This window comes from Misgurnus anguillicaudatus, chromosome 18, assembly GCF_027580225.2.
Source record: "Misgurnus anguillicaudatus chromosome 18, ASM2758022v2, whole genome shotgun sequence".
Classification (NCBI taxonomy): domain Eukaryota; kingdom Metazoa; phylum Chordata; class Actinopteri; order Cypriniformes; family Cobitidae; genus Misgurnus; species Misgurnus anguillicaudatus.
The window spans coordinates 39,289,294-39,311,815 of NC_073354.2; the positions used below are offsets into that span (position 1 = coordinate 39,289,294).

At 36.3% G+C, this 22,522-nt stretch overlaps 1 protein-coding gene across 1 annotated transcript in view; it reads left to right on the plus strand.

Moving 5' to 3' along the window:
* Nucleotides 1-1,165: 1,165 nt before the first annotated feature.
* eva1aa (eva-1 homolog A, regulator of programmed cell death a) overlaps nt 1,166-22,522 on the plus strand; it is a 53,042-nt gene continuing 31,685 nt past the window's right edge. Inside the window, exons 1-4 of the mRNA XM_055186234.2 lie at nt 1,166-1,382; nt 15,572-15,789; nt 16,400-16,523; nt 19,734-19,886. Coding sequence (XP_055042209.2) covers nt 1,280-1,382; nt 15,572-15,789; nt 16,400-16,523; nt 19,734-19,886 — 598 coding nt within the window. The 5' untranslated portion in view covers nt 1,166-1,279. The remainder of the gene's footprint in view (nt 1,383-15,571; nt 15,790-16,399; nt 16,524-19,733; nt 19,887-22,522) is intronic.

Here is a 22,522-nt window from a genome sequence, read left to right on the forward strand (position 1 = left end):
TCCCATATATATATATGAGAGATATTTTTGTGTCCATAAAGTCATTATTGGTAATGCACAGCCTCTGTCACCACTATTGACTATTGAGCTGCAATTATTCATATTGACCAGCAGGTGTCTCTATAACTCTGGAAAACACCAAGGGGTTGTTTCCCGGACAGGGTTTATCCTAGTCCCAGACTAAAATGCATGTTTGAGTTTCTTTAATTTAAAAACACCTGTTCCTGACTCAAGAAGATGCACACCTGTAATGGTTTTGTAAAACTTCCTTAATTACCTTAAGGCCTAGTCCCGGATTAGCCTGAACACTGTTCGGGAAATCGCCCCCAAGAGATCTAGTCTAGTCTAGTCTACTCAAACATACACATTATCATCCAGTGTTTTCAATTTGTGTTCAGTGTTATTGTGTCATTTACAGCGGGGAAAATAAGTATTTGACACAGCAGCATTTTTATCAGTAAGGGGATTTCTATTGACACAAAACTTCCACCAGATTTAACCATCAAACCAAATATTGAGTTCATACAAAGAAATCAAAACATTTAAGTATACAAGTTTAGTCATAATAAATAGCCATCAAGCTATTAATGCGGATGTGTCAAATACTTAATTTCTCGCTGTCAGTCTAATCAGGTTGGTATCGGGTGTCTGGTATGGTCAAATCTAAATCCTTTTTTTCCTAATACGTTTTAAAATGTTTCGACATAAGTGCTTCCTGGTTACCTTGAAAAATAATGGAAAGTGAATATCATCTGGTTTCTTCAGTTTGAACAGTTTAATGTTAGTGACTTTAATTTGGAATTAAAAGTCGAGGTCTATCAAAAGTTTAACACATTTAGGTCAATATTCATGAGGGTAAGTCATTTTGAAATTGTAATGTTTTTAGGTTTAATTTTCTTAATAATTTGTGTCTGTTTATTTAGTGTTTTGGTTTACCCTTCGTTTATTTCTTATTATTGTTTTTTTGTTTGTATTTTATTATGCAAAATAAATTCTCGAAATAAAAACATTAAGAAATACTTTACAATGTATGGCAAAAAAAGTTTTATTAAATTGAATTTGAATTTCAGTCAGCAGTGAGAACGAAATTCAGGGACTCTGGGACCAGGGGGAAATCTGCTCTCTCTCTCTCTCTCTCTCTCTCTCTCTCTCTCTCTCTCAGGTATTCTCTGCTTTGACTCTGATTCTTTCCAGACTGCAGTCATGGAATCAGACATTTATTTATGTCCTGTTTTGAATCTTTCTGTCTGATCTCGAGACTCATCGGACTGTTGATCGGATGACAGATTTAATGATGTTTCCTCCTGATGTTTTATATTCACTGCTGTTGTTGGGAATATCGTGTCTTACTGTCTTCACTAAGAGTTCGCAGGAGTTCTCAGGTACCATCATCCTCTTTATTTACGCATTTACATTTGCTGATATAATAAATATATATGCTGTGTTTTTCCGTTTATATATTTAGACACTATCTCACTTTCACGCGTAATTTGTTGTTTATTTGCACGTGAAGTTTGTGAAACATCGTAGTAGATCGTTTCGCGGGAACTTCCGTGACCGACGCGATCAAAGAGAAAGTGTGCGCGCGCGCGCTCCGTCCGTGGTAACAATGTTATATGAGAATAATTACACATCTGATGATAATAATAACATTAATGAATATATATAATACGCGATGACGTGCTAGAAATAATTTTATCATAGACACAAATAGTTGTGTATATTTGGTGTGTAATAATGGATTAGAAAGTGTTGTGATGAGTTTGTTTGATAAAAACCAGATTAAAGATCAGACCTGCAGACCTTTTTCACAGATGTTTTGCTTGTGTTGTTTACATGTAGTTTGTTAAAGTTGTCCCTACTGAAAAGACCAGTTAAAACTAGCCGTAGCTGGTTTTACCTGGTCTCCCAGCCTGGTTTTAGTTGGTTAAGCTGGTGTAGCAGGCTGGTTTTAGAGGTGTTCCCTATTGAAATAAAGCTAAAACCAGCATAAGCTGGTGAGCTGGTTTTGCTGGTCTCCCATCTTGGTTTTAGCTGGTTTAGCTGTGTTTTTGGCACTTTTTAAGATGGTCAAGCTGGACTTAGCTGGTCTGGCTGGAAGGACCATCTTTAACCAGCTACTGTCACCTTAAAGCAGATATAACCTGCTTGTGCTGGTCTTAGCTGGATTTTTAGTAGGGTTTAGACACTTTTTACCTGGTCAGGTAAAGCTGGTTGGCTAGTTTAAGGTGGAAGTAGCTGGTTTAAGCTGGTCATCCCAGCCTGGCAAAGCTGGTCTCCCAGCCTGGCAAGCTAAAACCAGGTAAAAAATTTCCAGAACCCATCTATAAAACTTAATACATTTTCTATTGGTCAAATATAGTTTCTTTTTTATAGTTTTAATTTTTGAGGTAAAGCTTGACCTGGATTCTCTTAGTCATGATCAAAAACATCTTTACGTCTTTAATAAAGTGTTCTTGGGTCAGACAAAACCGGACCTGAAAGCCTTTGGAATGCCTGTTTGATTGACAGATGCTTGAATAGAGTGACAGCAGCTGTCGGTGGAGACGGGCATCTGTTGCTAAGCAACAGGCCTGTACATCTGTTCTAAAGGAACCACATGCCTTTGTGTGTGCTGCGTTTTATCTTGGTTAATTAGCTTCACACACACACATTTAGATTCATTGTCTGTGTGTGTTCACTACAGTGTATGTGGTCATAAAGCTGTGGGCGTGGCTTACTGAGGCACTGAATGGGATGTGTGCCTGTTAAAGGGTCAATAGGTCAACTGAGGTCAAACCATCTGATGGATCCCTAGTCTTAACAGTCACTGTTAAGACTTGAGGAATGTCCCTTTCTTTCATTCATGTGTTTTAGTCTTAAAGTCAACATGAAATGGTAATGCACTGTAATGCTTGCATTAAGTAGATTTTCCACTGTAAAAATAAACTTGATGCATATTCATATTAGAGATGTATTTTTTAAATGCATTAGGAAGATTTAATTTCATGTTTTTCTTTGTCTTTGGAGTGTTAAAGGGACAGTTCAACCAAAAATGAAAATAATGTTATTAATGACTCACCCTCATGTCGTTCTAAACTCGTAAGACCTCTCTTCGGGACACAATTTAAGATGTTTTATATTTAGTCCGAGAGCTTGTTGACCCTTCATTGAAAATCTAAGTACAGTATACTGTCCATGTCCAGAAAGGTAATAAAAACATCATCAAAGTAGTCCATGTGACATCAGTGGGACAGTTAAAATGTTTTGAAGCATCGAAAATACATTTTGGTCCAAAAAAAAAAAATTATGACTTTATTCAGCATTCTCTTCTTTTCTGTGTCTGTTGTGAAGTGCATGTGCGAGACTAAAGTCACGTGACTGCACGCATGACGTGTTATCATCAGACATGTTTGCGAAGTTTTTTTTTCAAACTCGCCACGTGCGTCTTTCTCAGACTGTAAACGAAGCCCGGACGCACAAAAAAAAGCAGCTTGGGCACACCAGATAACACGTCATCCGTGTCACTGCAGTCACGTGACTTTAGTCTTGTGCATGCGCTTCACAACCGACACGGAAGAGAAGACAATGCTGAATAAAGTCGTAATTTTTATTTTTTCACCAAATGTAATTTCGATGCTTCAACACATTCTAACTGACACATGGACTACTTTGATTATGTTTTTATTACCTTTCTGGACATGGACATTATACCGTACATAGATTTTCAATGGAGGGTCAACAAGCTCTCAGACTAAATAAAAAACGTCTTATACTGTGTAAACTGTGTGTTCCAAAGATGAACGGAGGTCTTATGAGTTTGGAACGACATGAGGGACGAAATGAGTCATTAAAGACATTATTTTCATTTTTGGGTGAACTATCCGTTTAAAACCTGTTTGTCCATATAGACGATCCGCAAAGTTGCAAAGATTAAAGTCTCAAACCCAAAGAGATTACGCAAAAAGGCGTTACTTTTATTCTAGTTGTAGTATTGCATACAACAGCGAGTATGCATGTCTTGGAGACACTGTGTTTTGGTAAGAAGCATAACATTTATGTCACACTCTAGAGGTATTCGGCCAATCACAACGCACTGGATAGTTGGCCAATCAGAGCACACCACCCTTTTCAGAACGATGAGCTTTGTAAAAATCGCAGCTTTTCAGAAAGCGGTGCATAGAGGAGCAACAATAATGTATGGTATGTGGAAAAGAATGTTTTTTTAACCTTAAGCCATGTAAACATTGCATTATACAAAATACACTTTTTAACAAAAGAAAAGAGAGTAAATGCTTAAAATCAGAGAAAGTTTTGTTGCTTTTGAAGGTGAGAGACACTCCAGTAACCTTTTATACTCAAAAAGCCAAAAGGTTATAGGTGTGTGTGGATGAGAGAAAGAGAGAGAGAGAGAGAGTGCTTTCTTAAGATTTCGTTCCGGAGGTGGAACTTGAAACCCCTGCTATGTGTTTGTAGGAAAGACCCCCGCACCCCTCCCCTCCAGTGCAAACATCTTGTTGAGCATTGGTTTATAGGCACATTTTTTAATGATTAGATTTATCCCACATTGATTCCAGTAGACTTACATTGAAAGCAGAAAGCAAGACCTTGTATCTATCTGACCAGAATCATAAGACCCAATTTCTGTTTTTGTTGTGTAACGTTTCCATTCCGTGCCGATCGGACCCGGCTGGCATGGATGTGGTTTCATTTTCCCCTGTGGGGATGATAATAGTTTCATTTGGACATGGCTATTCGGCACAACGGTGAAAATGCGCTAATAGAGACTCGGGATCCATTAACTTAGGGTGTGTTTACACGACAACAGTGTATTAATAGTTTATTGCATACAAACAACAACGTCAAAATGATTCCCATTTACATGAATCCACAAAAACAAATAAAAATTGCTATTGTGCATTCCCAGTCAGTAATTGGCAATGTCGATGTTTGAACATGTAATACGTACGCGCATGACATTATGCTGCGTTCACACCAGCTGCGGTAGAGGCGTCAAGCGCGAGTAATTTCAATGTTAAATCAATGTGAAGACGTGTTGATGCGCGTCTGGAGGTCTCGCGGCGAAAATTAGGCGTTTAGCGCGGCATGGTAGACGTGATTCCGCCTCATTCGGGCGTCTAGTTCGTGCGAAGGGTGCGAATTGAGCGTTGCCGCGGCAAACGCGCAAGTTATAAAATTTGAACTTTGGCAGAAAAACGTGCCGAGTTAACCAATCAGGAGTTTGCCCTAGTAGTGACGTGATTGCAGGAGTCGCAGAAGCCCCTCCCATGACACAAATTTCCATGTAAATGTCTCTGAGTAGAATTTCACACACGCGAATGAAGTGAGTAAACTCAAAATGTTCAAGCAGCAAAGTAGACGCGGTCGATGCGAATTCGATGCCTCAAACGCGGCTGATGTGAACACACAGTTACAGTTTTCACAAATTTGTGTTGTTTTCAAACATCTCCACTTTGAAACTCATTTATAAAAGTTTGCACCCCCAAAATGCTGTTGTCATGTAAATGAACGGCCAAAGGAAATAAAGAAAGTATTTTGTTTTTGTTGATAACGGTGTTGTATAAACAACCCATTGTTACTGCCTAGTAATGCATTGGTTAAAGCACACTTTAGCAACCTCATACTAACACTTGGTAATTGTCAATTTGTTAACACACCTGCAGATAAGACCAGCATTTTCACGCTGGTTGAGATTCTCATTAGTCAAAGCTGACTGACCAGGTGATTTTTGCTGGTAAAGCTAGTTATCAAGCGTGGTGAGGATACCAGCATCTGAAACACGTTGTGCTCTTTTTAACAAAGACGGTTTATTTTAGTGCAAAACTGCTTTATCAAACTTAACAGTTTGTTTGTTTATTATGGTTGAGATTTACTTTGACCAGAATGTTTTTCTTTTACTTGAACTTTTGAGTTATTTTTCTCATTTGACTGGTCTTCACAATGTAGGCGTTTATACACAACATCAGATGAGGTGTCTGAACAGATCCTGTGCTTGAGATGTTATGTCTATAACAGAACGCTGTCTGTGTGCCATGTCGAACATCAGATGAACCCGGTCATCTGATCATGTGATTGATCTCAATCATCTCTGGTAGAATTAAACTCATCTGTCTATACTTGTTCAACCTGTTAACATACACAAGTTGCTCTTTCATAGTTTTGTTCCTGTAGCTTAAAGACACAATAATAAAATCTACCATATTTTTACTTAGTCTCAGATTTAAACTAGCAACAATAGTAGCTGTGTAGTTTAGGTTTAAGACTGGAACAAGTAAAAGCATAGCTTGGGAATATTTGACTTCAAAGATTTTGGTATTATGGCAGATCTGAGCACAGTTTGAGACGTTGTTAAAGGAATACACAACTTTCATTTAAAAAATCCTGATCATTTACTCACCCTCATGTCATCCAAGGTGTTTATGTCTTTCTTTGTTCAGTTTTTTGAGGAAAACAGGATTTTTCTCCATATAGTGGACTTTAGTGAGTGTCAACAGTTTGCAGTTTCAATGCACAATTCGACGTAATTACATAATACGTAAGGTCACGCTGACGCTTCACACGGCTAGTGCAAGACAAGAGGTTGTGGTTTAAAAGTTAAAAAAAATGTTTCTTTTTTTGGTGAAAATGAGGATGGTTTGGCTAGATAAGAGTAAGACCCTTATGTCTCCGTTGGGACCGTTTAGAGACCTTTGAAGCTGCATTGAAACTGTAATCTCAAACTATTCACTTTATAGGGAAAAATTCTTAAATGATTACTCAAAAAAAACAATTTCTTCTCGACTGAAGAGATCTTGGATGACATGGGGGTGAGTAAATTATTAAGATTTTTTTTATGAAAGTGAGATCTCTTCTGAAACTAGACCTGTCAAATTATTAGGGCTGGGCAAAAAACAAAAACAAAGATTTTTTAATTAATTGTTTTTTTACGTGGTTGATTCAAAATCGATTCTCAAAGGCCACCAATCGAAAAAAGAAAAAAAACGAGAATCGAAAATCGAATCAATTTGATAGCTTGTGAATTGAAATCAAATTGATCTGGAACATCTGAATCGACACCCAGCCCTTCAAATTACTTTATTAGGAAGCTTGAGCAAAGTTTGCTCTGCATGTGTAAAAGAAACGATTGAGATTACGTTTGTAATGTTTACTCTTGTAAGAGAAAGTGAAGAGTTTGGTTCCAATCAGCAATAAATCCATTTTGACTAATTTGGGTAAAAACGTGTTTTCTATACCAAGAAAGTGACCAGATGAAAACCACTATTTTCTGTTACAAACTTTCACAAAGCATCTTTAGGTTATAATAACATAAAAATTCGAACTCCTAATTTTATTTTTAAAGATTTATTATAAAAACTGATTTTTTTTCTCTGCAAAATGCAATACATTTATTGAATCAATATATAAATGTGCATTCATCTTTGCCATGTTTCACCCATTTAGTTGACTAGTGGTATACACTGATTAAAAAAAACATTAATTGCATTAATCAAAACACTTACTTTGTCATATTAAGAACACTGTCATTGCTGCTGTCATCCTTGAGACGTTGTCGCTAAACAGCTTGACAGCGATCAGCTGTAAAATGTTTTGGTCCTGCTCGATTTTCGTTGACTTTGAGTAAAATAATGTAAAGTTTTTCATAAGATCCACTGGGGTCAACGTGTTAGCATGACAGATACTTGATGCTGTCGGGAGAACAAGCAACAGCCGACATTTTTTCTTTGTCTGAGTTCCTCTCACAGAAATTATTAGATTTAGTTGGCTTACGTTTCTTTCCCGCCACAGAAAACCACCACAGGTTTCTCAATGCCATCAAAGTATTATTTTGTTTTTGTTTGTTTGTTAATCACAAAGTACAAAGTAAATGAGGAAAACTAAGATTCCGTGCGTGTATTCAATGGGCCGCAATTGTTGTTTACAATGTGTGGAATGCGCTGTGATTGGTTAAGCGGATTTATTGCATTCGGCATAGAAGGAGGAGTGGCGTTTGTCTTGTTTTGGGAAAAAAGGGGAAAATATGACAAAATAACACGGTGGATATTGGATTTTGCGTAAAATTAAGAATTTACTTTTTAATGCTGACCAGATACAATACTGATTTTGGTGGTAACAATGTTTTTTTTAAATGCCGTTTATCGCGTTTTGGAATCAAACTCTTCAAGTGTAAAACCATTGTAGCAATGATGTGATGAGACGTTTCTAACAGATTTGCACACACTAATGGCGCACAACACACACATCACACACTGATCAGAAGATGAAAGTGTATGAGAAAGTGAAGGAAAACAGAAACTAAAAAGCACACACATACAGGTAGAGAGAGAGAAACTTTTGTCCTGTTTACATCCCTCCCTCCCTCTCTTTCTCTCTCGCACAATTTCAATTTAAGTGCTTTTTTGGCATGACAAATCTGTACAAAAATGCGTAAAAATTGTGCAAATAAAAGTTTAAGTTTAAAGCTTTATTAATCACAAAACACTTTCACATACATCTAATAAAAAATAGAAAAATAATAATAAAAAGAGAAGAAAAGAAAAAAGTAAAAATAAAACAAATATATAGTGCAAAATTGTGCAAAATTAAAAGTGTCTCTCTCTCCCTGCAGGTTTGTATAATTGGATAGACGTCTAGACAGAAATGAGTAGAATGATGTAAATCTCTGTTGTCTTCATTTAAACTTTTCATGGCTCATTTGTGGAAAACCTCATTTGTTACAGTATGAAGAACTTTAGTGTTTATGTAAAAATCTGTAATGTTTAGGTTTTGTAATGCTGGTGTAAACCAACTAGATTTTGGATGTTGTGTTTGTGTAAAGGAATCAGACAGGGATCAGACATGGGTGTGAGAGGTGTTTTTGTGACAGAAACAACAACATCGATGAATAATAAATATCAAAACAAGTTAGATGAGTCTTGTGACACCTTTACACCGAATTATGCTTCAACGGTTTCAGAGGAGTGCCAGATTTTCAAAAAATAACTTTTATGTGGATTTGTTTTTGGGAACCGTCATGAATAGCGAGTCAGTTTCTCCAACAATGCATCTACTATAATAGTTTAAAGTGCGACAATTGTGTCGTATGTAAACGCACCCCTGTGTGATAAACACACAAATCTTATAAATGACTTCCAATACTTTGGTGTTCACAGGAAAAAAGTTGGTGTGCAGTTTTTACAAAGAAAACTTTTATTGATCGGGGGATCTGTCTGCGTACTTGGTTTTTATTTCAGTCGCCAATTAGTTTCAGGTGTTTCTCCTAAAACTAATATTTAAATTCAGCTAACTTGGTAATAGTTTTGCGGTTTGATTGCTAACTTGTCAAATCTGAGTTCAGTTTGTGACATTGCCTGAAACACTAATGAAGACATTTCTGGGTCGTTTTGTCCTGAGAAATATTTGAGATGAAGGACTTGAACAAAAGTTTACATTTTCTCTCAATCTTAATGATATCTAGGAGACCATTTTTATTTCTTTATTTATTTACAGGGTTCCCCCAGGTCCTTGAAATCCTTGAAAGTTTGTGAATCTGGCAGAAAAAATCAAGGCCCTGGGTAGTTTTTGGAAATACATACATACATAGATACAGGTCATTGAAAGTGCTTGAATCTATTTTATGCAAGACGTTTTTTTGGGGAAAAAAAGCATTATTCCCTGTGTAGTGTTGGATAATATCATAAAATTCTAGACTTTTTAAGCACACGTGCTAAACTGTTCGCTTTAAATGCTTATATCTTCTGTATTTGAATGTTGATTCATACTAAAATGCTTTTTTGAATAGTTGTGTTTGACACATGAAAACGTCTCTGGTTAAGTATGTAACTGTTGTTCCCTGAGAAGGGAACGAGACGCTGCGTCTCTCTTGCTATACTTCCTGCATCCCTGTAACGCCGTCTTTGGCAATATTTCAGATATCAATATACCTCCTGGCTCCCGCGTCACCCTGTCTTTGTAGTTAAGCCTCATCGTTGGTTGAATTTGATATACACATTCAGACGCACTTACTCCAGGAGGCGTCCCCAAAGTGTCACTGCAGTGACGCAGCACGAGTTCCCTCAAAAGGGAACTGTAACAATGTATCTTAAAAGGTAGATTTTACATTTAGATTCTCACATTTAGTCCTTGAATTTGAGGGTATTGGACCTGGAAAGTCCTTGAAAGGTCCTTAAATTTTAAGTTAACTAAGATGTGGGAACCATGTATTTATTTTTTTTATAGCACATCATCATATTTAGTTTTAGGTGAACCGTTCCTTTAAAACTCTCTGAGCTTCAGCTGCATGTGAATAAATCCCTTGGGTTAATCTGCGTTTAAACTGCTAATCTCTATTGTTGTACCGTGTTGACACACACTGCAGTTTCTTTCCTGTTCTTTGAGGTTAAGTGTCAATGTTGAACCCAAGGTCACATCCTGAGGTTAAATCCAGTTTTTAAAATAAATTACCTGCTTTGAACTTTGATGTGACCACTGTCCATTTAGTTAACCAGTATTTATACCCCTGGGCTTTCTGTCAGATGTGTGCATGTGTGTGGTTTAAGACGTTTCGAGGGAAGTCCTCTCGTGTGCTGAATCGTGCTGTATTATTTTAAGTCTTTCTGAAGGTTGGCTACACTGGTTTGACTCGAGTTAAACGGCACATAAGAGGCACATTGTTTGCTCGTTCAATTTCTCACAGAGTTTGATTGACAGAAGTGAACGAAGCAGGAGAAACAAGAATCACCATCATCATTCATTATTTAATTGAACTGCCAAAATGTGAGGTTTTTACTCAAAATATGTCATGCTACTGTTTAACATATCGTAACATACTGGATATTGTTTCGTATACTATCACTGTGAACACAGCCAGAAAGCATAAAAGTTTGTTTTAACCCTTTGTGTCCTTTGTGTTGGTTGTCTGGTGGTTTTCATCTGCTGGTTCAATGTTCAGAGAATGAGAAAGTATGCAGACACACAGACAGCTCACCTTTCACATATAACAGTGAACATGTGTAGTGCTTGTGTGTAGTGTGTGTAGGTGTGTTTATTGTGTTTTGATCCACACTACTCTGCAGACATGTGGAATTTACCCTGCTTTCCTCTCCACCAATCACAGACGAGCATTATTTAAACAGAAGGGAACCCCAGCACAAAGAAACCTCTTTCTCTCTCTCTCTCTTTTGCCATCTTTAATGCAACTCGTGTGTTCTGGTGAAATCCTAGGGTTGTAATTTGGTCCCTTCTGCCCCGGGTCTGGCTGTAATTTTGCCTCAGGTCACATGACAGAGCTTTATGACTGCTGGCGGATCAGGGCAAGATTATGGTTTGGGTTTTGTTTAGAACAGCATTTTTCAACTACACACACTGACATGAAAATATGCATTTAAACTCTGTAAACTACACTTGCGTTGCATCAAAATAATCACATTTTAAAGGGCACCTATTTCATTGCTAAAAACAAGGTTAATATTTGTAGCTCCAGAAATCCATGTCTTTCTCAAACGCTTTGATTTTTACAAAACGTATCGATCTGTAAAGCGCTGTGTCCCTGATTGGCCAGCAGAATTATGTATTACTTACAGGAATTATGATAATGTCGGTCTTGTCCAAGAGGAGTTTGTACTTTGCACTTTGGGGTTTGTAACTTTTGCATATCGTTAACACAAACTAATACACACCAAAGGAAATGTAAAACCGTGAATCGGACGATAGTTGCTCTTAACTCGGGGCTTCATGCTCCAAATTCTATAATCATTAATTATTCTGTAATCTATAATTATAATTATTAACGTCCATTAATATACTACATTAAAACCTTTTTATATGCCATATTCTCATGGACTACACAGACAAAAAAAAGGTAAGAAATGTTTCATTTTATTGCTATTTGACACAGTAATGAAAAAATACACTTTTACACGACAAGTCATTTAAACGTTACATTGATGCGTTCATTGTTCACGTCTGTAATTGGCTGTAATGATCAACACCTGAAAATATATATAAAATTATCTTTTTCCCATGTGGCTTAAGCCAGTTTTATTGTTCTTTTATGTTTATTATATTTTATATTTTGAACCTCCACCCAAGTTGCTTTGAGCTTAAACTTTCAACCGTTTTATATCCTCACAAGCAGTCACTTCTCTGATTGGAGATTTCATGCAGGTGTTGTCTGTCATCAGAGCTGTGATTGGTGCAAGGAGCTGTCAATCACTGAATGGAATGTTTGCTTCTATCCGAGAACAATAGCAGGAGGGATTGTGTTCAGAAACCCTAAAGCGCTGGATGAATCCTGTGTGGATTGTACAGTATTACTTTCATAAGCAGCCTTTCTGTAATATAACACACTTATCTTTTTATATTCCTCTTTATTACACGGCTCTCTGGAATGCTTGATTCTGATTGGTCAGTTGAGACATTTGCAGGTTCGTTCTTTTCAAATAATAACCGCTCCAAAATAATAACGCATAGCTGGTACTACTTGCACAAGTAAAATCGCTCCGCGCCAATAAAGATCAATAAAGATACCTGTCTTTTGGCGCCATCTTGTGACAAACACTCGACAACCACGACAAGACACAGAGAGCTTACTGAGACTGAACTTGACAAAATAGAGCATGACAGCTACGAAGCCATCACACAAAAAAAACATAATGGGCATTAAAACTTCTCAAAGACTGGCTAAAAGAGAAAAGATGGAGACAGACAAGTATGAAGCAGAGGATCTTAATAAGGTATTACGATCATTTTATGCATCTGTGCAAAGTTTCGCGGAAGGATAAAAATGTTAATTTAAAACAAATATGCCAATAAAACGTTTCAAATTCATATTCATGTCCAGTTTTTTTTCTTATGTGGCAAGTAGCCGTGTAATAAGCGGGATAATGTAGAGGCAGCCGGTAGTTATTGGGAAATAAGCCCCTTCAGTGTGATACAAGACCCTCCGCTTCGCGTCGGGTCCTGATCACACTGTCGGGGCTTATTTCCCAATAACTACCGGCTGCCTCTACATTATCCCTTACTTAAAATACTTGAATGTGATTTGTCAGTTTATGTGGTAAGAAATCATGTATCGAGTGAAGTCATCACAAAATGCTCTTCAGGCAATACACAATGCCTCGGCATTTATTTTGTGATAATAACCAGATGAGGTTTAAAAGAATATTCAAGCCTTTAAAAAAAATCTGTTTACATTTTATGTTGATGTCTCTTTTAGTTTTGTAAACTTAGAAACAGGAGGGCTGTCTTTGAGAAATCATTCATGATAAAATCACTCCTCTTTAAAAGAGGAACTATATTTTATGGCGTAATAGCACTTTTGGGAGTACTTCGACTCGCCTGAAAAGTCCGCTCCCCTTCTCACTCTCATAATGGGAGAGGGAGGGTGTTACTGCACCGAGTCAAAGTACTCCCAAAAGTGCTATTACGCCATAAAATATAGTTCCTCTTTTAAATCCGCTTAGAAAAGCGCTAAGTTTTATTTTGTACCACCAAACTTGCTCGTATAACTACTCGTCTTAAATAGGAAAAACGTTGATGTGTTTGGTCACTTCTAACTTTATCTCTAAATGGTACAATTGAATGAATGGGGCTAAGCTAAATGCTATCGAAGCGTGCACACACACAGATGATAGAGGGATGATTCAACAATTCTTAGTTAAGGTAATAACATATTTTAATATTGAAAATGAGTAGACTATTCCTTTAACATGCATATATTTCAAAATGTATGTCAGGGGCAACAAATGCATTTTTATTTTACAACCTATATGGCCAAAAATATATTTTTCCTTTTCAGAATATAAAAATGTGTATAAATATTTATTAAATATACAATTATAAGTAAATTTTGCAGTTGAAAATATATTTTACTCAAATCTTTTCAAACCTATTGGGGTGGTTTCCCGGACAGAGGTTAGCTTAAACCAGGACTAGACCTTAGTTTAATCAGGAAATATAACTAGTTTCAACAAACATGCCTTACTAAAAACATTACCTTGTTCATTTTCAGGCAAAACAAAGGGCACTGATGTATTTTAAGATATGTCAAGGCAAGATGTTTTCAATTTGGAAAGCTCTTACATTAATTTTAGTCTAGGACTTGTCTAATCCCTGTCTGGGAAACCGCACCATTATGTTTACAGGTTTGTAACATTGGAAAGTTTTTTTTCCAATGCAATGTAAATATTTAAAACATATTTATTTTTAAAATATATTTCACAATATATAAAATATGGTCAACAAATATATTTTGTGAAAAATACATTTTCGTAAACATATTTCCGTACATATATTTTTCTGTGATTTTTTTTTTGTTGTATTTTTTTAATATTTTTTTTTTGCTGTTTGGGAATGATGTTCTGCATTGCTTTCATTACACTAATGGATGTTGAAGATCGCGCGTGTGTGCTTGCGCGCATGCTTTTCTAAAGTGTTCATGAGCTTCTGAAATATTTTAGAATTCCTGTCTGTTCAACTTTCAATAAATGTTAACACTGCTCAATGTTTTTACTACATAACCCGTCTGTGCAAGTGTTGAGAGTCATTTTAAACTTACATTTTCTAAGAAAAGGGTTTCAGACCACGACGAAAGCATCTACACAAGCTATCATTGGTGGTTAATCAGGGTGTTGTTATGCAAATTATGGGGTGGTTGGTTACTGGTATGAGTCAATAGAGATGACCGCTACTGTGGATGGTTTGGTTCCTCCTGTAATGCACATTTGTGTGTGTGTGTGTGTGTGTGTGTGTGTGTGTGTGTGTGTGTGTGTGTGTGTGTGTGCGTGTGTGCGTGTGTGTGTGTGTGTGTGTGTTTGTGTTTGTGTTAAAGCTTTAGGTGGTCCAGTCACTACAGGTCTGGACAGGTTGTGTATATAGAGGTAATGTTTGGTGCTTTGTGTGTCTCTGTGTGTTTACATTATTTCTTTGGTGAACAGAAATTACATCACTCAGCGCGTGTGTGTGTGTGTGTGTGCGTGTGTTTGTGTGTTTGTTAAAACACTTCTTTCTTAGTTCATTGCAACTCTAACAGAAACTAAAAGCACTTTTCTACACTAAACTGCTGCTTAATACCATCAAATATCTTCAATTATTTAATATATTATTTATATATGCTATATATTTATTTGTTTATAATTTTTATTTGTAGTTGAGAGGTGTGTTTTGAAACCATAAAGCGTTAGTTTTTAGTTTTACAAACTGTTGTTAGTGTGCCGACATACAGCACCAGTGCGCTAGCGATTCAAGTTTGAATCACATCTCTGAGGTCCTTTCGCAGTCCCGCTTTTTAAATCCGATTTTACATTATTTTTATAAAGTAACACCAATTATATTACAGTTTTGTTTGATTTTTGAAATATGTTTTCCCTTTAAAATACTGTTATAATCATAAAATGAACATTGAAAAGACATAAACCATGCTATATAATGAATACACCTTTGTGAAGTACAGTGCCAATGCCATCTGATATCATCACGATACCACAAAACATTTTGGGCAGGATGTTTTCCTAGTTCTACATTGATAAGGGTAAACTGTTATTTATATAGAAAGCTGTTGTGTTACCATAGTAACAGTTATCTCTCTCTGTTTAAGGTTATCTATCCCGTGTGCTGAGGAATTACACTGAACAGGCGTGTGATGGAGACTTCCTGACTGTTAGCTGCCCACCCAGAACCTCCATTACGGTCCAATCCGCATTCTACGGTCGTATAGACTCCGCCCACTCACCTCAGTGCCCGCCTACTTATAGCAGCACCAGGACACACTTAGTTAATGACATCACTTCCTGTCATGTGTCAACATCCTTGCAGGTAACACACATCGAGCGCATTTACATGCAGGAAATATCGAAAATCAACTTATTATAAAAATCTGTTTTCATGCATTTACATACAAATCAATCAAACGTCTACTTATATTATGCCCTAAAGACATTTGAATGCATTGAATGCCAAATCTTATTTTTCGACTACTGCTTAGTCCTGATAGTATGCAAACTTGAATGCAGGGTTTAAGATTCGTTTGGTTACTTGCAGGCAGTGACATCACCGCCTATAGTTTGCATAGTCATTCAAAACGCCTGCAGTGAATAAGTCAAGATGTGCTGTTTTTACTCTTTCATTAATCTTATAATGAGTCTGAATGAAGTGATGAGAGCGCTGTGTGATGTACAGAGTCTGACAGCATACACACGCTTGATTTACGATCACACACTTACTAACCACACACTATAAACACACACACACGCACAGGTGGGGTACAATTACACACAGTGTGTTTTCATGCCTACAGGGAAGAGAAAATGAAAGCTGATGATTGTAGTCACCTGAATGAAAGAGCTCTCTCTCTCTCTCTCTCTCTCTCTCTCTCTCTCTCTCTCTCTCTCTCTCTCTCTCTCTCTCTCTCTCTCTCTCTCTGTAGAAGATGTTGGATGAATGTGAGGACAGAAGGAGCTGTCAAGTTCTTGTCAACAGTCGTCTGTTCGGAGCGGATCCGTGTCCAGCCGTCAGCAAATACCTCAGCGTTCAGTACAAGTGTAGACCGAGTAAGTTTGCCAAACACCCGGTCCAGTGAGCCGCATGGCTGCACGTCTGTATTGTGATTTGTTAGCTGAGCAGAGAGAAATCGGTCCATTCATGCAGGTCCTGCGACTTTAAGAAACCTCAACGTTTCTGTTTTCCTGCAGAAACATAGTTTTACACAGACCTACATTAAAAGGGTTATTTTAACCAAAAATGTTTTATTATTGTTTTTTTATTTGCATGTCTTATTTTTCCCAAAAAAGCACTATTTAAAGAAAGCAGATAAGTCACTATATGTGTGATTCTCACGAAACCATTGAAACTCCACGGCACTAATGATTTTAGCTTTAAAATGTGTAATATAGTAACATTAAAAAGCATCAGAATTAACATAATACTGTGTTCTACCTTGCACAATGTGTGATTTCAACATAAGAATTTATAATTGTAAATTTTATCTCATTTTCTGCTGAAATTCTCATTACCGCAATGTGTCCGGCTGTGTTTGAACATGCGTTATGTTGTAATTTAATCAAATTAACACAAAAATATTAAGGAAAAAAATAAATGGATGTTTTGCTAGACTACTTTAGATGACAGAAAAAATATTTACTGAATATTCATGTATAATAATAATGAAGAAAATTTTGGAAAATGATGTGTCCATGCCTGATGTTCTCATCCTCCGCAACACTTTTTGAGAACAGTTTAAGCACACATACAGAATTTTAATAAAGTTTGATTTTGAGTGACCAAGCACATGGACCAGTTACTTCAAGATGGCTACCAGGTAAGATCATTTTTTTTACAGTTAATTTGAAATATTGTCTTGTCAGAATGCTTACACGACATTTTGATTATCATTACCGCAACAGATGCTTATTAAATGTTAATTTAATTAATAGAAGCATAATACTTTGATTTTAAATGCATGTGCAGAATCTCCAAATTATGTTCTTTCAGGTTTGTCATGTCATTTTGAAAATATGTCAGTGTTGATGTTTTCTGACTGTTGCGGTAATGAGATTTTTTAGGACTAATTTTTTAAATGATGTTACAAAAAGTGTTAAATGATAAGTAAAAGTTTTTAAATTAATAATCCCATTTACTCCAGACTTTGTTTTTCAATGTCTGGTGGGAAAAAAAGTAAATTTAAGCAATTTTTACATTTTCATGCTTGACATTTTTAAAACCAAGTTTTCGTGAGAATCACCCATATGCTTTCATATCCACTTTCATTCAGTGAAGTCGTCTTTTTCATGGTAGGAATAATTGTTTGGAAAAATTTGAAGCTTATGCATTACCGACAATTCCTAAGTTTCCTAAATTTCCTAAAGTTAAAGCATAGTATGTTTTATACATAAATAATTAGTGTTCAAATCTGTCACTTTATTTTTGCACTGATTTACAACAGCAAGCTTATAATATTAACTCTTTTCGTGCCAACGTTTTTAAAAAAAGTTGCCAGCCAGCACCAGGCAGCATTTTTCATGATTTTCACAAAAGTTTTATGCCTTTCAGAAAATGTTTTTCTTTAAATATATAAACATACAATATATCAAATGAAAGAACAAACCCTTTGCTTTAAAAACAAAAAAAACTTCATTAGTTCTCTTTTATCACGTCTCAAATATGGGTAGGTTTCTTCAAAAACACCACATTTTGAGCAAAAAGCTGAAATAATTAATTTTTGTGAAGGACTTTTAACAAAGATCAGATTCAGAGCGATCCTCAAAACATACACGGACATACAGCTGTTTGCCCTTGGGCGACATTTCCCAGTATTTTACTTGGTGGATAATAGCGGTATTACAGATTGCCGGAAATACTCGTCATTGGCAGGGAGGGTTTTCTCTTAATTGACGATTTTTTTTTGCGGAAATGTAAGCTGTTTTTTACCGAGCCCCTAAGGTGACATTGGAGTAAAAAAATCTAACGTTTATTTTCATGTGCTCACGCAAGACCTTCATGTGCAGAATTTTTTTTAAAGTTTAGTTCCGCGTGAGCACGTGAAACTATCGCGCACGCACGTGAAACTCGATAGTTTCACTTGTGCGCACGATAGTTTCACTTTATTTAATTTTTGCTCTATGTCCTCTTAGGGGCTCTGTCGTTTTTCAGTGCGCATTTAAGAAAGTACATGAGATAGCCTGCAACTTTATGTTTCAAACAGAGATGGCGGTAGAGAGGCAAAAGTTCTGGGGCCTCGTTTATAAAATGAGACCATCCTGAATTTGATCTTACGATCATTTCTTGAAAGCCTGTATGTGTGATTCATAGAACAAATGCATGGACAGGATACGCGCATACATCTCACTTTAAGATGTGAAATCTATAAGTTGCAAATGATCTTGAAATTGTGTGCAGCTAAACAGTTTCATCTCCTTTAAACGATGCGTAATTAATGTCACTAGCTGTGTTTCTATTACAAATTTGCGCAAAGTGTATGGAATATTTTATAAAACTTTTTTGAAATTACGGAGTTTCCACTAATCAATGATATGCGTCTAAAACGTTCATTTTCCTGTCGCGATAAGTCATTACAAACATCACCTCGACGGATTTTCATCAAAGTAGATGTAGGAGTGTTATTCAAACATTATTGACAAGGAAACCCATTTGTACTCTGAAGCAAAAACGTATGAGGTGTTTTTGGGAGGTTTTAGTACATACCGCGTCATCTTCTTATAATGATTATGTGATTTGCATACATCAGTTGACCTAAAATTGCAAATAAACTGTTTCCAAAATGTTTCGAATTGCCTGAAAACCACCTCATGCGAGCGTTAAAAGTTTTTGCGATATATTGGAGTGTTTGTGAAATTGACGCCTTTCCATTGACCGGTTTTTTAATTCACAATGTAAATTTGCGCAATTTTAAGGCTAATGGAAGCACAGCTATTGACAAATAAAAGACTGCCTGTCAATGTTTAAATCCTTTTCGAGCAGCAAGAATGGTTTATATTTCCAAAAACCTGCAGCAATTGGACAAGCAAAAGTGTGTATGTCTGTTTAGACCCTGACTTGTCGCTAAGTACTTTTTCACGTCAAAAAGATCGTTTTTATAAATTCAAACGTTGCCATGGATTTTTGCGTATGCATATGCTTTATAAATGAGGCCCCTGAATTGCAGCTTTAAGTATCAATACAAAGCCTCTTCAAGGAATATCTTGTTTATTGTTTACTGTTTCGCATTAACTGAAGCGTGTTGTGTGTGTTTGTGTTCTCTCTAGATGAATATAAGAGTAAAGTGGTGTGTGAAGGTGAACGTCTGAGGTTAGGCTGTAAGACGGGGATGCAGATCGCGGTTTATTCCGCCATGTTTGGCCGCACACAAAGCGGCACACTGGAGTGCCCTCCACACCACACAAGGGCGCCATCTGTAGGTAAGAGCTCAAACTCAATCGTCCTAAATTTAATGTTTTTTATGAGGTTTTATAAATAAAATTTTGGGTTAACACAAGCTTAAAGTATTTTAAACACAACATTAATAACACACTCATGATTTTTAAAGTTTTTGCATGAGCAGGGACTACAAGCGTTGTCAGGAACTTCAAACGTCATCATGCACGGAAATCTCAAAAACAATACAACATGGGCACAATTCCCATAAAAGATTCATTCCTTATCAGGAAAATGTTTATGTCAGACTAATTAATTTAAATATCCATATCTCTTGTACTTATACGTTTCTACACATGCACGGACTCTACCACACCTGTGCAGGTGTGAAATGACATCACATCAGGTGCTTGGTTTCATGGCTGCATTACTCCTGTTTGCACATGTTTGTGTTTGTACATGTGTGCGTGTGGAATATGATGCCCTCAATATGTCTTATTGTTACTGTCCTAACATCAAAGGAGAGAGGGACCTGGTTTTGTGCTTGTGATCTGGGTGTGTGTCTAAAGCGTTTTGTAGAAAACAGTGCCAGGAACATGTTTGAATTCGAGGAAATAACTTGGATACGTGGGAGGAAATTCTGGCGAAACGTCACAGTCTTTTTGTCTTGAGATGACGTCTATCTAATCTCATCTCCTCTTACTCTCCTGGAGGCTGTGTTTGTGTGCTTTAAGACTGAGACACTGTGTTATCAAATCAGCACGCGACCGTGATGCAGTGATGGGTGTGTTTGTGTTGGAGGATTGTGGAGACCTTCAGGTTAATTCAGTTAACTTATTTGTTGTTTAGTTAAGTTGTTGGGTGTGTCCCTGTGAAAAGAAATGTACCAGATTGAGGGGTCGAGACCGGCACCAGATCCATTCACATGACCTCTTCTTTTGATCAATATGATATTTAATAATTAGAGATGCACCGATATTAAATTTTCCACAGATACCCGATTATTCAGAGTGCTATCTGCTGATACTGATGCTGAAACCTGTAGTTTGGTGGTTATATTAACTTGCATTAACTAAATTCTGAAGATTAAAAAAAAAATCGAAAAAATGACCATTAACATTGAACATTAAACTAGTGATGTTTCTTTATTTGTTATACTCATAGCTCAAATTCATTTCATGTTCCTATCCTTTTTTAATTAAGAGAGAGTATAAAATTTTGGCCGTGACTATCGGTTGTTTTTAACTCTTTCCCTGCCAGTGTTTTTTTTTTAGTTGCCAGCACCTGCATTTTATTTTTTATGATTTAATGCCTTCCAGCAAATTTCCTTCTTTAAATATACAAACACCATATATCTCAATATATACCAATGTATACAATGAAAGAACAGACCTCTGCTTTCAAATAAAAAAATGTTTCATCCTAATTTATTGTTCACTTTTATCACATCTGAAATATGGGTAGGTTTCTTAAAAATTTGTTAAAGACCAGGGCTGGGTTTCCCGATAACGATTGAACTTAGCACTTAAGAGCGCATTCTACGAGCTACTTGACAAACATTCATTGTTCATTTACATGCGTTTCCCAAAGATGCACTTATAACGATCACTCGCAGCTGAGTTTTAAGTGCTACTTACGAGTCGCTATCCGTTTGTCAAGTGCTGAAATGTCACCAATAGAATGACTCGAATTTGTAGCAGAAGCTTGTTTAGGCTAATGATCTTCAGCCGATGTGCACTAATATTTTTTAATAATATTTTTCATTATTGTTCAATGACTTTTTAAATGTTTTAATCATTTGTGCATAATGAAATATTCTTTTCCGTATTTAGTTAGGACTCGTCCCACTCCGAAATGCCTTCTGCATTTCTATTATAGTTTAGATTATGATTATTATTTGTTGTTGTTTATTATCTATGTTTATTTATTATTATGGATTATTGCATTGTACCGTACATATTTTTTTGGTTTCTTTATTTAGATGCCATTTCCCTTCAAAACACTTTTTCGATGAATTATAGCAGCAATCGGTAGGAACCATTTATCAATTTGCTACCAACTTTGACCAAAATACAACAAAACTTTTACCAACTTGTACAAAATATGTTTTCCTTCTTTATTAATTTATGTTTAGTCATTTAAATTTGATTTCTCATTTGAATTTTAAATATATTATATTAAAGTAAGTTAAACAAATAAACAAAGAAAACCCCAATATAATATACATTTAAAACATTACATTATCGTCATTGCAGGAGTGTTATTTGCTGGTTGTCCTGCAGGTGACCTTGTAACTCTGTTGTCTTACGATGCACTTATGAATGAACGATTACTCCAGAGCACTCGTAGATCTACAATGATTTTCACGTGCTACTTAAGCTACGAAGCTTTTGGGAAACGGCCCATAATTCTAAGATGATTCGTATGATCGTTTTTACGATCAACTTAGCCTTACGATGCTTTTGGGAAACCCGGCCCAGATTCAGAACGATGATCAAAACATGCACATTTTTTACTGTTTTTGGATCAGTGGATGTTTTAGTGTTTTAGTTGGGTAAGAGTGCCACCTAGTGAATAATAGCGTAAAAACTCAACATTGGCAGGGAAGCGTTTTCTCTTAATTGACGAAATAACTTGTCAATGGCATGGAAAGAGTTCAATTAAAGTCCGATAGTAAGGA